General features: G+C 49.4%; 1 protein-coding gene across 1 annotated transcript in view; it reads right to left on the bottom strand.

Annotated features, from left to right (window-relative positions):
- EFCAB8 (EF-hand calcium binding domain 8) overlaps window positions 1-15,301 on the bottom strand; it is a 59,952-nt gene that overhangs the window by 24,744 nt on the left and 19,907 nt on the right. The window contains exons 9-14 of the mRNA XM_070419493.1: window positions 15,156-15,229; window positions 12,410-12,540; window positions 3,507-3,574; window positions 3,028-3,179; window positions 1,997-2,134; window positions 542-655 (exon numbers count right to left, since the gene is read on the bottom strand). Coding sequence (XP_070275594.1) covers window positions 542-655; window positions 1,997-2,134; window positions 3,028-3,179; window positions 3,507-3,574; window positions 12,410-12,540; window positions 15,156-15,229 — 677 coding nt within the window. The remainder of the gene's footprint in view (window positions 1-541; window positions 656-1,996; window positions 2,135-3,027; window positions 3,180-3,506; window positions 3,575-12,409; window positions 12,541-15,155; window positions 15,230-15,301) is intronic.

Genomic DNA, 15,301 nt, shown 5'->3' with positions numbered 1-15,301 from the left:
CAAAAGGGGTCCAAGTAGAAATTGGCAGAAGGCCTGCGGGCCCTTTCTGTCCCTACACCTCAGAAACCATGTGCCCAGTTGCCCCGACCAGCCCAGAGGTCTCTACTCAGGACCAGGGTGCTGCCCGCGGCCTGGGCCCCCCTCCCTTCCCTTAGTGGACAAAGTTGAACTGGGTCTTCCCTAGAAAACGATGCCCAGGAACCCTGCAGAGCAGCCCAGCCCTACTGCCCCATCTCACACTCGCGTAAGAAGGCTGCCTGTCAGAACGGACCTGGGGCAGCAGCCAGGAGTGCACGGGCTCAGGAGTCGGCCAAGCCGCTGGCCAAGCGGTGGGGCTCCGGTCTCATCGTGGGCCAGCCCCTCTGCAGGGCTGTTTCTCATTCAGACCCCGCTGCCCCCACCACCATGACAGCTATGGGAGTCCGCACCACCCTGCCACCTGCCCTGACGACCCCTTGGATCTGGACACACAGGAGGTCTGGGACCTGCCCCACGCCACCCAGCTCTCCTGTCAGTCCCAGAGGCCAGCTGGCCCACTCACCTGCTTAAAAACCTTGCTGTAGAGGACAGCACACAGGGGCGCGCTGTAAGTCGTGGCCTTCTCCCCGGTTTTCCCAGGCCCCTCGGTCTCCATGGACCCTTTTAGGATCCCAATCTGTAATGAGGAGAGGAGCAGACAGCTGGGCAGTCCAAAGGGCTCTGCCCTCATTGACTGGCCCCAGGGAGAAACGCCCAGTAAACTGAGACATCAAGGCATTCTGACTACACACTGGCCTGAGCCTAGCAAGGTTCCTCTGATCCCTACTCCATGTCACCCCTCTCTGAGATTGGGGCTCCCAAATCCAAGGTCCCTCTTATAACTCCTGAGAAGCATACAGCCTCAATCCAGTGTCCTCTCTTCCAGGCTATCCCTACCCCAGGCTAGGCTAAGGGCTTTTTCCTGTGCTCCATGAAGCACCTAGCATACATGTCCATCATAATACATTGCATTTTCTACACTTCCTTCTACCTCATAGGTTCCTCAAGGGATCGGACAGTGTCTAATTAATATATTCTCTGCTTCTAAAAAAGAACAGGGGGTTGATAATGTTTGATGACATGAAATGACCTTCAAAGGTCTATTTAATTCAACAAATGCTGGCAGCCAGTCTGGTACTCAGCAGAGATGAAGGAACTCACAACCTCCCATCTCAAGAAACCTACCATGTGGGGGAGAGCCAGCCAAGGACACAAGAACAATATACGTGTCCCCTGCCAGGGTGGCCTGGCCAACAGAGGGTACAAGGCCTCAGTGGAAGTACCCCTAATTCTTAGCCACAAATGACACCCTTGTCTCCCTTCCCATCTTGGTTGCTGGTTGTCCTTGCAGCTCCCTAAACCCCCATCTTGTCACAGGCCCCACCGCCACCCTTCACAGCCGCCTGTGCTTCTCCCAGTCTGTGCTGTCCTCCAGGGTTAGGGTCAAGACAGAGTGCACATGGGCCCCAGGGAAGGTGAGCTCACAGATCGTCTCACATGAGGTCTCTCCAGGTTCTCTCCTTTAGAAGAGCTGCTCAGGTGTGGTCCTGCCTTCCTGGAGTTCAGTTTGTCAAGAAACTCCCATAAGAGTTTCAGGACAGAGCTGTAAGGGCTGTGATCACGGGGAGGCACCGGTCCAAGGGAGCTTGGAGGGGGAGCCCCTAACTCAGCCTGGGAGCAGGGGGCGGGGGAGGGGGTGCTTCCAGGTTGTACTGGTCAGGAAAGAACAGACGGAGCAGCAACACAGAGGCTGACAGCTGGGGGCCTAGAAACAGCTTCTAGGAAATCCCAAGAGATGGAAACTCATGGGCGAGGCTACAGAGTCTAGCAGCTTCATCCTCACAGCATCATGAAGAGCAGTCTGGGGAGGGACAGTCTGTGACCATCCCTTGGTTGTCCTGTGGGACTGCAGACCCGGCCACAGTAGCCACCCTCTATGTGCAGCCACGATGCCGCCTCCCCCCTGCACGGCACTCACTGAATAGGTGCTGCAGATGAGGGTGTTGTCATTCTCCCGGAGGTAGATGCTGGTTATGGGACAGTTTCCCAGGGCAAAAAGCCTCCCACAGAGGGACTGGAGGCATACATACTCCTGCAGGTCCCACACGCGGATATTCTAGGAGGTAGGAAACAGACAGAGGGGCTGAGAGCGGGATGCAGCTGGCAACGGAGGCCTTGGGACGTGAGCAGGTCAGGGGCCCACGATGCAAGCACTTCCAATGCACACCCACTGCGCTTAGTGTCTGCCCCGGATCCTGACCCTACGACAGAGATGTTGTTCCTATGCTCTAAGGAAAAACCGTGGCCAGCTCTCTCCCTGTCCCAGCCTCCACCCAGGACCTCTACCCTGTTTGAGTGGATGACATTCAGAGGTGGAGGACCATGCCAGACAGCACAGTGCCCTTGCAGACCTCACGGCTGCCCCTCCAGCCTCCTCACACACAACCAGGTATAAGGCAGAGTGTTACCAACATTGTTGCCCAAAAGGCCCACCTGTCCCCAGAGGATCCCCCTCGAGTTTATCCCAGGTTGAGAAAGTGTCCCTAGAGAGGCCCCTAGAGAGCTGGGGGTGCAAGTTTGGGTTGGGGGGAGGGTGGAAGCAGGGAAAGACTCACATGTATTGTACACCTACTATGTGCCAGACATGACATTACTCTTTTACCCCCCATTTTCCTCTAAGCCACTGACAACCATTCCATGGAAGGGGCATATATACTCCTGCAGGTCCCACGCTCAGATATATAAAAGGGAAGGGTGTGGCCCAGGACCACAGCCAGCGCCAGTTGATTGCTTGGAGCTGGGCTCAGGCTCTGCATGGCGACTCCCCCCGGGCCATCTCCCTCTAGGCCTTAGGCCAGGCGTGAGACCACAGCTAGGGAGGTCACACCATTCCCCTGGGCCTCAGGCTCCTGCCAAGTGCTAGCCTCCCGGCTGCCCAAGCTAGATCACTGTTCCCAGGAAAGTGTCTCTGGTTGGGGGGCGGAGGGCCATGCTCCGCAAGGGCAGCACCTTGTCCTTGGAGATGCTGATGAGGATGTTGTTGTTCTTGGTGTTCACCAGGATGTGCGTCACCGAGGTCTGATGCCCCTTCAACAGCCACACAGGCTTTTTCGAGTAGTGGGGGCTCCACAGGTGGATATGGGGGTTATAGCCACCGGTCACTGGGGTGAAAAAAATGAGCATCAGCCACTGGGGGCTTATGCTGGGACCTTTTCCTGGGGCCAGGTATCAATTCCAGCCAGGCTTGGCAGATGGGCAGGCATTGCTACCCATCAACCCTCTGCTCCCCACCCATGCTAAGCACAGCCTGTGCCACCACACTACCCCAAGTACCCATGAGTGGGGGCCAGAGTGGCAGGAGAGGAGGCCAGGCAGAGGCAGAAGGCTGCAAGGCCTCCTCCTTGGCTCTGATGGTCCCCATGCCTCCAGCAGCCCTCACCCCAGTTCTGCCAGGCCAACAGATTCTGCATGGCATGAAGATGACCTACCCAGGAAGTTCTTCTCTGCGCAGTAATCAAAGCAAAGAATTCCTTTTCTTACATTCAGCACCGAAGACCTACAACAGCAAAGAACAAAGGCTGTGGGGCTAGGAGAGGCCTCAGGGGAGCCTCTGAGTGTGGGGTGTGGAAGAACTGGAGAAAGGGCTGGGGGGAGGCCAGGAGAAGTCACTACCTCACCACCCAAGGAGAGGAGCAGCCCCAGAAGCTTTGCCTAGAGCACACCTTGCAGCTGAGTCTCAGCCTTGGGTCTCAGCCCCAAACCAGCAGCTCATGGAAGAGGCACCCACCTCTCACTTATAGATGAAAGCAGCCCGCAGGAGGAACTACTTACAGTTATAACACATTTGCCTCACTCCACAGGCAAATGTCACTTCATCTTCACCTCAACCATAGTGGAACAGGTGTCTCCCCAACCACAACACAAATCCAAAGGGAAGGGTTTCAGGGCCAGGGAAAAGGGAAGACAGCTCTTGGGGTCATGGCCTTGCTCCATGCTGCTCCCAGTGCTGAGTGCTGTCTCGTGTGCCACCTGGACCCCTCACATCACCCTGAAGAGTGTCATCAGCTCTGTGCCACAATGAAGACATGGAAAGGAGAAGCCAGGGAGCTTGCCCAAGGTCACGTGGCTGGTAAGGCAGAAGGTCAGGGGTCAGAGCCAGGATGGGCATGGCAGGAAAAGACAGGAGGCTCAGCTCCAGGAAAGGAAGGGGTGTGGCAGGATGGCTGGAGCTTGGAAGGGCCAGGGTGACCCAGGCAGGATTTGTGGGAAGGTCAGGCCCAGCAGCCCTGAAAACTCAGTGCCTTTGCACATGCTGTTCTCTCTTATCCACACATCCTGCCCTGCCAGCTTCTTGAACTCTCCCTTCAAAACTCAACTCAAGCCAGTCAATGAAGGAAAAATACCACATGATCTCACTCATTCATGGATAATAGAGACCATTATAAACTTTTGAACAATAATAGATACAGAGGCAGAGTTGCCTCGAACAGACTGTCAAACTACAGCGGGAACGCCGGGGAGGGTGGGGGGGCAGGAGGGAGGGGGGTAAGAGATCAACCAAAGGACTTGTGTGCATGCATATAAGCATAACCAATGGACATAAGACACTGGGGGGTAGGGGAGGCCAGGGGATTGTCAAGGGCGGGGGGAAAAAAAGGAGAAATATGTAATACTCTTTGTAATAATTTAAGCAATAAAAAATATATTAAAGGACACTTATGTAATACCCTTTGTAATACTTTTAGCGAAAAATAAAAAATAAATAAATAAATAAATAAATAAATAAAAATAAAAAAAATAAAAAAATAAAAAAAGAAGAAGAAAAACAACACCAAGAATTTTACTTTGCAAGAAAAATAAACAATAAATACTAAAAGATGCTAATGTATCTCCTATCAATCTTTACTCTAAGTTTAAAAAATATATATATTTGTGGTCATCCATACAAATTTTAACTAGAATTAAATAGAAATAGTCATAACTCCTAACTAGATAAAAATAAAACAAAGAGGGGTTTATTAACTAATTGTATCTATCACTGTATTTTTTTTTCAGACACCATCAATTAAATAAAGAAATGCATGCACACACAAAAAAAAAAAATATATATATATATATATATTAAAAAAAAGAGAGAGAGAGCAAGAGCAGGAAAAAAAAAAAAAAACTCAACTCAAAGGCCTCCAACCCTCTAATGCAGCGTGCCCCACTGAACTTGCCTTTGAACTGGCTCCTCCACCACTCCCTGGGGGCCCAAGCCTGTTACCTGAATGTCACTCAGGAGGTTCCCTCTCCTATACGCCCCCACATCCCACCACAGCCCTGGCCTCTGCTTAGTTCAGACCCCCCTTCATTTCTGTCAGCCTCCCAGGGGGTCTCTAAACCTCCAGTCTTACTTTCCTCCAACCTGCTCTCCCCTCCACAGCAGAAGGATGCCTCAAACAATCAAAATGTCAGGAAGAGCAACTGAATGCATGTATGACATTTATTGTCAAACCAGATATATCCTTCTCCATACATATATGCGCAGAGAAATCTTCTGGAAGAATGGTCCCAAAACGTCACTATAAATTATTTCAGGCTGATTCACCCATTCATTCACCAAAGAGTTACTGGCTCCTGCTCCCTTCCAGGATTACAGAGATGTGGATATGATGCCCTGGCCTTCCTGGAACTTCCTCTAGAGGGCAGCAGCATGAGCAAGTACAGGAACAGAGGTGGGAGACGGACGTTTATAGATCGTGGCAAGTCCTGCAGGGAGACACACAGTGGCTTTGACAGGATAGCAGGAGGAGACCAGGTCTGCAGATGGCTGCTGCGGTGCAGAGAAGGGCCTGGAAGGTCAGGGGGCATGCAGGGAACAAGGCCACTGAGAAAAGTTTAGGTGGCAGATAACAGTGGCTTCAATGAGATGGTGGGGGCAGAAGTGAGAGAAAAAGTGGGAAGCCAGGGAGATGCTGTGGGTTAGTCCACAGGTCCCTTCTACCCCGACCATAGCTCCTCCATCAGATTCACTGCTGGGTCCAACCACCTGGAAACTCAGCGCAGGCCGGCTGCCGGGAAGTCAGACCCTTGGACACACGCTGCCTCGGAGGCTGAGGCCCACTCCAGAGCTGGGTTGGCAGTGCCAAGGCCCTACCTGCAGAGGCCACGCCCTCCGCGGCCATCCCCAGCAACTGGAAACCAGCAAGCAGTCAATGGCGCCACCTACCAGAAAATATGTGTACTGCATTCAGGCAGGAAGGAAGGGTGTGTGTGGGTACCACTGTATAAATATATTCTCCAACCAACCTCTAAAATATATCTCAAATCCCTCCATCTCCACCCAACTGGTCGACTGCAGGCTGCTACCATATGTACCCTGAATTACTGCAATGGCATCCTCATTGGGTCCCCATCTCAACTCCTGCCCACATGCACTCTACTTGCAACAGAACAACAGAAGGATGCTCCTACACGTCAGACCACACCATTGCTCTGCTCAAAACCATTCTAGAACCTTGTTTATATCTGATTCCAAATAATTGTAAAAAGATATTTTTGAGACACTTGGGGAGAGATTAACTTAGACTAGGTACTAATGATATTAAAGTATTATACTATTATCTCTACTTTTGTATGTGTTTGAAATTTTTCATAATAAAAAATGTTTAAAAAACAAAAACTATTTTTTAAAAAGAGCATATCACTAGAGAGGAGCGATGCAAAGGCCCTGGGGCAGGAGCACGCCTGAACCACAGGGGGCCAGTGTGGCTGGAGTGGAAAGGTGGAAAAGGTGTGCTCAGGAAGGCAGCAGGGCCTGACCAGAGAAGGCCTCAGGGCCACAGTGAAGTGATCCTCCTGATAGCCTCCTGCTGTTGAGACCCAATAAAACAAGAAGGTGATGAAACCAGCTTCATATCACGGACAAGAGATAATACTACCACCAAAGCAGAGAGATGACACTCAGCCAACCAGCTCCAAGCAAAATCCCACCCCACAGCCCCACTAAAAGCACTGAAGCCAAGACTGAAACACCCCCACCGCAACAGATATTCTCCAAGGCCCCCTCCCCTAACCTGCAGTTAGTTCCAGGACTTGGGTGGGAATATGCATAGAATACTCTGGTTAACAAGACAGTGGACTTACAATGAGGCCTGGGATGCAACCCCAGCTCAAAGGTCTGCTTCAAGCCAGTCACCTCCCCTGCCTTCCCTAAGCCTCAAGTTTCCAGTGTAAAATGAGGAGCTGGACCTAAATTAGGGCTACCATCCCAGGACTGGATTCCCTCTGGAAAATAACCAGGATAAGAAGGAACAAAAAGAAATTGGGCCAAAATGGCCCTCATTCTCCACACTGTACCTGATCCAGCTGCACCCCAGCACAAGCCTCAAAGCTCCTGCTGTTCCCCCAAGACAAGGGAGCTACAGCTCATTATTCAGCCTGTTCAGGAGCAAAATGTCACAGACCAAAGGCTCCAGATATAAAAAGGTGGGAAAATAAGAAAACTGCAGAGGCAGGGGAACCCAGCTAAAGGGATCCTCAGGAGGAAGTACCTACTGCAAAGTGGCAAGTGCTAGGTGAACACTAAAATCATAGAATTGGGACTTTCGATAATGGAGTGAGTCAATGGGGTTAGGTAAAGGGAGGAGGGCTGCAGGATTCCAGTTTTATTTATAATGTTTTAACTTTTTTGATTCCCGGGGAGAAACCAAGATGGCGGCATAGGTAAACACCGGAGTTTGCTGTCTTGAAAAACCACATCTAAAAAACAACTAAAAGACGGAAAAGACATCATCCAGAACCACAGGAAGGCTGGCTGAGTGGAAATTCTACAACTAGAAGGAAAGAGAAAAGCATACCGAGACTCAGAGGAGACGCAGTACGGAAGTAAAATACTAAGGTGCGGAGGTGCATGCGGAGGGGGCTGGCGGCTGAGGGCGCAGTTGTCATTTTCAATCAGGAGGGAGTCTCAGGCTCTGAGCTCCAGTTCCGGGCGAGTCTCTAGGGACCCAGACTCATACGGGAGAAGCGGGACTGTCTGGCATCGGTCGGAACCCGAGGGCAGCTTTCTCTCCGAGGGGCTTGCAGCGGTTGCCGGGGTTCTGAGAAGCAGAGCCTCTGAGGGCAAGACTGAGAGCAGCCATAACTGCTAGCCCTGCCCTGTTGACTTAACTACAACAAGACTGTGCACAAAGCCCACAAGGGGGTGCACCAAGAGTGTCTACCTCGGGTAATTGGGACACTTAGCACAGAAAGTCACTCTATCGACACAGCGAAGCATAAAAAATGCTGAGACAAAGAAACAGGACACAAATGACAGAAATGGAGGAAAGCAAACTGCTGGATATAGAGTTCAAAACCACACTTTTAAGGTCTTTAAAGAACTGTCTAGAAGTCTTTGGGAGAGAACCAAGATGGCAGCATAGGTAAACACCGGAGACTGCTGCCACAAACAACCACTTCAAAAATACAACTAAAAGACGGAACAGACATCACCCAGAACCACAGGAATGCTGGCTGAGGAGAGACTCTTCAACTAGAAGGAAAAAGAACAGCAAACCAAGGCTCAGAGGCAGCGCAGTGTGGAAAATACAAAGGTACCGATGTGCGCGCGCAAAGCGGGCTGGTGGCTGAGGGCGCGGTTGTCGTTTTCAGTCGGGAGGGAGTCTCAGACTCTGGGCTCCAGATCCAGGCGAGTCTCTAGGGACTCAGACTCAGACGGGAGAAGCGGGATTGTCCGGCATCAGTTGGAATCTGAGGGCAGCTTTCTCTCTGAGGTTTGCAGCGGCTGCCGGGGTTCTGAGAAGCAGAGCCTCTGGGAACGGGACTGAGAGCAGGCATAACTGCTCCCTCCACCCACCCTGTTGATCCCGCCCTGCCCAAGCCCTGCGCAGAGCCATTTGCCGGATCCCCTCAGGCAAAGGCTAGATTAGCACCTCCCCAGAGGACAGAAGTTTTCCACACAGCTGATTCTCACAGCCGGTCAGCCTGGTGGTCAAATCCCTCTAGTATTAACTACAACAATCAGGGCTTAACTACAACAAGACTGTGCACAAAGACCACAAGGGGGTGCACCAAGAAAGCATAAAAAATGCGGAGACAAAAAAACATGACAGAAATGGAGGATATGGAGCTAAAAAACGCAATTTTGAGGGCTTGCAATAAACTTGTGGAGAGCCTCACAAAAACTAATGAGACCCTCGATGCTATGATAAAGAAACTAGAAATTAACGGACTGAAAATAAAGAATATACGGACTGAAATAAAGAATATTATACCCAACAGCAGACCAGAGGAGTGCAAGAATCAAGCCAAAGATTTGAAATTCGAAGAAGCAAAAAACACCCAACCTGAAAAGCAAAATGAAAAAAGAATCCGAAAATACGAAGATAGTGTAAGGAGCCTCTGGGACAGCTTCAAGCGCACTAATATCAGAATTATTGGGGTGCCAGAAGATGAGAGACAGCAAGATATTGAAAACCTATTTGAAGAAATAATGGCAGAAAACTTCCCCCACCTGGTGAAAGAAATGGACTTACAGGTCCAAGAAGCGCAGAGAACCCCAAACAAAAGGAATCCAAAGAGGACCACACCAAGACACATCATCATTAAAATGCCAAGAGCAAAAGACAAAGAGAGAATCTTAAAAGCAGCAAGAGAAAGAGACTCAATTACCTACAAGGGAGTACCCATACGACTGTCAGCTGATTTCTCAACAGAAACTTTGCAGGCCAGAAGGGAATGGCAAGAAATATTCAAAGTGCTGAATACCAAGAACCTACAACCAAGAGTACTTTATCCAGCAAAGCTATCATTCAGAATTGAAGGTCAGATAAAGAGCTTCACAGATAAGGAAAAGCTAAAGGAGTTCATCACCACTAAACCAGTATTATACGAAATGCTGAAAGGTATCCTTTAAGAAGAGGAAGAAGAAAAAGGTAAAGATACAAATTGTGAACAACAAACATGCATCTATCAACAAGTGAATCTATGAATCAAGTGAATAAATAATCTGATGTACAGAATGAACTGGTGATTATAATGAATCAGGGACATAGAAAGGGAATGGACAGACTATTCTTGGGGGGGAAAGGGGAATGGGAGATGTGGGAAGAGACTGGACAAAAATCGTGCACCTATGGATGAGGACAGTGGGTAGGGAGTGAGGGCGGAGGGTGGGGCGGGAACTGGGAGGAGGGGAGTTATGGGGGGCGGGGAAGAGGAACAAATGTAATCTGAACAATAAAGATTTAATTTAAAAAAAAAAAAAGAACTGTCTAGAAGCCGCCGATAAATTTAGTAAGGCCCTCGAAAAGACTGGTGAGACTGCCGATAAATGTAGTGAGATCCTCAAGAAAACTAATGAGACCCTCGATGTTGTGATAAAGGACCAATTAGAAATTAAGCATACACTGAATGAAATAAAGAATATTATACAGCCGAAACCGGTTTGGCTCAGTGGATAGAGCGTCGGCCTGCGGACTGAAAGGTCCCAGGTTCGATTCCGGTCAAGGGCATGTACCTGGGTTGCAGGCACATCCCCAGTGGGAGATGTGCAGGAGGCAGCTGATCGATGTTTCTCTCTCATCGATGTTTCTAACTCTCTATCTCTCTCCCTTCCTCTCTGTAAAAAATCAATAAAATATATTTAAAAAAAAAAAAAAAAAAAAAAAAAAGAATATTATACAGACTCCCAACAGCAGACCAGAGGATCGCAAGAATCAAGTCAAAGATTTGAAATATGAAGAAGCAAAAAACACCCAACCGGAAAAGCAAAATGAAAAAAGAATCCAAAAATACGAAGATAGTGTAAGGAGCCTCTGGGACAGCTTCAAGCGTACCAACAACCAAATTATAGGGGTGCCAGAAGAAGAGAGAGAGCAAGATATTGAAAACCTATTTGAAGAAATAATGACAGAAAATTTCCCCTACCTGGTGAAAGAAATAGACTTCCAAGTCCAAGAAGCGCATAGAAGCCCAAACAAAAGGAATCCAAAGAGTACCACACCAAGACACATCATAATTAAAATGCCAAGAGCAAAAGACAAAGAGAGTATCCTAAAAGCAACAAGAGAAAGAAAGTCAGTTACCTACAAGGGAGTACCCATACGACTGTCAGCTGATTTCTCAACAGAAACTTTGCAGGCCAGAAGGGAGTGGCAAGAAATATTCAAAGTGATGAATGCCAAGAACCTACAACCAAGATTACTTTATCCAGCAAAGCTATCATTCAGAAGTGAAGGTCAGATAAAGAGCTTCACAGATAAGAAAAAGCTAAAGGAGTTCATCACCACCAAACCAGTATTATATGAAATGCTGAAAGGTATCCTTTAAGAAGAGGAAGAATAAGAAAAAGGTAAAGATACAAATTATGGCCGAAACCAGTTTGGCTTAGTGAATAGAGCATCAGCCTGTGGACTGAAAGGTCCCAGGTTCGATTCCGGTCAAGGGATTGGGTTGCAGGCACATGCCCAGTAGGAGATGTGCAGGAGGCAGCTGATCGATGTTTCTCTCTCATCGATGTTTCTAACTCTCTATCTCTCTCCCTTCCTCTCTGTAAAAAATCAATAAAATATATATTTTTTTAAAAAGATACAAATTATGAACAACAAATACACATCTATCAACAAGTGAATCTAAAAATCAAGTGAATAAATAATCTGATGAACAGTATGAAGAATCAGGGACATAGAAAGGGAATGGACTGACTATTCTTGGGCGGGGAAGGGGTGTGGGGGATGCGGGAAGAGACTGGACAATAATCGTGCACCTATGGATGAAGACACTGGGTGGGGAGTGAGGGCGGAGGGTGAGGTGGGAACTGGGTGGAGGGGAGTTATGGTGGGAAAAAAGAGGAACCAATGTAATAATTTGAACAATAAAGATTTAATTTTAAAAAAAATAATGTTTTAACTTTTTTCCAGGATAATGTATATGCATATACAAAAAAAAAAAAACAACTCAGACTCGAGCCCATGCTGTAACAGCCCGCTGTTGGCCCATCGGACAGGTAGTGCTGCCTTGGACCCAGTGTGGTTCGCAGACAATGAGCTGCCACAAGCAATGCCACTGACTCAGGGGTGGGGCCACCCTCGGTAGGGATGACCCCTTTTGAATGAAGTGAAGCCAGACCCCGACCCACCTCCCTTCCAGCCCCATCACCTTAGCCTAGAGCAGGGGTTCTCAGCCTGTGGATCGTGACCCCTTTGGCGGTCGAACGACCCTTTCACAGGGGTCACCTAAGACCATCCTGCATATCAGATATTTACATTACGATTCATAACAGTAGCAACATTGCAGTTATGAAATAGCAACGAAAATAATTTTATGGTTGGGTCACAACATGAGGAACTGTATTTAAAGGGCCAAAAGGTTGAGAACCACTGGCCTAGAGAAAGGTGCTTCTTACCTGGTGGTCTCGGAGGCTTTGGATGGCAATACTGTCAGCACCAAAGAGGACTTACTGATGGCTGAACAGGAGGCCACCAGGTTCATCTCGGGGATGAACCTGACCTGCTGACACCAGTTGCGATGGAGAGCCTGGGAAGAGAGCGGCAGTGGTGGAGTCCCATCCGAGACGGCCTTTCAGCCCCGCCTCTGGGACGTGGCAGGTGTTGGGGACTGGAGGGACCTGGGGATCGCTGAGTCCAGTGGCTTCTAATGATCACAGCTCTGACCAAGTGATATGGCCCCAGCCCTAGCCCAGACCCCATGACCAGGAGGGTGTGGCCATTGCTTGTCAGTGAAAAGGCTGCTGTCATGTGAACTCTTGCTTATCAGGCAAGTCAGGCCAATACTAAGATTGTCGCCCCCTCCCAGACAGGAGAAAGGATGGATTTGAGTCTGTGAGTTCTATTATCTGCAGGAGCCCCGGCGCAGGTGAACCTTTGCTTCCTGGCCCCTCCGCTGCCCTCCATCTTTGTCAGGACATGGCGTGGGATAGTGAGAATGTTATCTGGTGCACTTGGGCAACAAAGGCCAAGACCCACAGATCAAGGGGATGTTCTGGCTGCACAGGCTCTAAATACTCCAGTTCCAGCCCTGTGGTCTGACTCAGTGCTTGGCCTCCCCATCCAGCCATCTTCCTTCCCAGGGGGACAGGAATGGAGGAAGTGGGTTGGAGGGGTCGTCAGGCCCTGACTAGGTTTTGCAGGCCTATCTCACTGGGTATCACAGTGGGGCACCAAATCCAAGGCACTAAACAACAGAACCTGGGTCATTTAGCAACTTGGAGGAAAACCAAGCCCAAGATGGGAATCCCACAGGAGATGGAGAAAAGGAGGACTAGCCCGGGACTCTTTCTGAGGGGCTCCCGGGCCTGCACGATCCAACCTGCTCCAAAAGAAGCACGGAGAAGCCTGGACCACCCAACGCAGACTTTCCCGAGTGTTGGAGTTATTCACTCATTTATTTAACACTTTACTAGGAGCCCACAGCCCCAGGCACTGGAGACAGAACAGAGAAGAGAACCAGCTAAGTGCCTGCCCTCCAGGAGCTGCACTCTCATGGGGGGCGGGGGGGGGGGGGGCGGGCAGGACAATACCACGTAAGAGGTGGCAACTGTGATGCTGTGATTTATAATGAGAAATATATATTTTGGTCTTTGTCCCTGGTTCAGACACAGAGTTCCCGAAACCCTGGGAATTTCCTAAGTAATAAGAGCTATAAAGGTGTTTTGTAGTCATAGCAAGCCCCTTTCAACCACACCCCAGTTTTCGTTAAGGAGGTGACTTTTGGAAAGCACCTAAGGATGGGGCTGGTTACCAGGGGAACCAGCCATGTGACTAGATAGTTGGAACCTTTAGTTTCAGGGAGAAAAGAGGAAGTGGAGGCTGACTTCAATCATCAATAACCAATGATTGCAGCAATCAGGCCTCTGTAACGAAGCCATCATAAAAAGTTCAGAGAGCTTCCGGTTGGTGAACGTGGAGATTTTAGGAGAGTGGTGCTCTCAGAGAGGCCATGGAGCTGCAAGTGCCTTCCCACATACCTCGCTCTACAAATCTCTTCCGTCTGACTGCTCCTGAATTACAGCTTTCCATAATATGATCAGTGATCTAGTAAGCATAATGTTTCTGTGAGTTCTGTGAGCAGCTCCAGCAAATTAATCAAACCCAAGGAGTGAGGGGATCATGGGAACCTACTTTCTGTAGCCAGCAAGTCAGAAGCACAGGTAACAGCCTGGACTTGTGACTGGCATCTGGAGTGGAGGGGAGCCTTGTGGGACGGACCTTCACCTGCAGGAACTGTGTTGAACTCTGGGACACCCAGTTAGAGAATTGCATGGTGGTGTGGGAAACACACACACACACACACACACACACTGTAGTTGGTGTCAGGATTCTGCAGGGTGAAGGAGTAAAGGCAGAGGCAGGCAGCAGGGCTGTTCCAGGCAGGTAGGTTGGGGAATTGAAGGAAATAGAGAGGCAGGCATACAGGTACCTAGAGAAGAGCATGCAGCCTGAAGAACAGCAGGTGTCAAGGCCCTGAGGTAGGAAAGGGCTTAGTGTGTTTCAGAGAGAAGCTACTGGGGATTTTGAGCAAAGCATGACTGTATTTCCAGCTCCTAATTCCACTGGCTGCTGGAGAAAGCACTGAGTGAAGAAAGGACATGGGGAACAGCGAGGAGCCGCTGCAGCCATCCAGGAGGGAGGCGGTGTCTGCGGGAGCCAGGGCTGAGCAATGAAGGCTCTGAGAGAGATGGCCATGCCTAGGATACAGAAAAAGCTGGTAGGATCCAACTCCACCCATTCCTAGAGACCAAGCCCCACGGCCCATGACTGAACACAGGGGCCAAATCCATTCTCTGCATTTATTTTTTTTTAATGCATTTTTTAAATCTTCACCTGACGATATTTTTTCCATTGATTTTTTTTTTAAAGAGACTGGAGGGAAGGGAGAAGGGGAGAGAGAAACACCAATACAAGAGAGACGCATTGATTGATTGCCTCCCTCTCACACCCTGACCGGGGCCGGGGAATGAGCCTGCAACCGAGGTACATGCCCTTGACCAGGAATCGAACCCATGACCCTTCTGTCCGTGGGCCGACACTCTCACCACTGAGCCAACTGGCCAGGGCCCTCTGCATTCATTTTTGACAGGTGTGTGTACAAATAATTATCATGGTAACAGGCTGAGGGAAGCGACAACTTACCTTCAGTCGGTAACTTTTATACAAAGGGGACTTCTCGTTTAAGAGCTTCTGTGTGGAAATATTGGTCCAGTGATCTGTTAAGAGAGAAAACTGAGGTCCATGTCACCAGTTCTCCCCCTTTGCCAGACAAGCAAAACCTCAGAAGA

This window comes from Myotis yumanensis, unplaced genomic scaffold (assembly GCF_028538775.1).
Source record: "Myotis yumanensis isolate MYYU_CA2020_CCGP unplaced genomic scaffold, mMyoYum1.0.hap1 SCAF_7, whole genome shotgun sequence".
Taxonomy (NCBI): Eukaryota; Metazoa; Chordata; class Mammalia; order Chiroptera; family Vespertilionidae; genus Myotis; species Myotis yumanensis.
The sequence above is the reverse complement of the archived record's forward strand: the minus strand, read 5'-3'. Positions and strand labels throughout refer to the sequence as shown.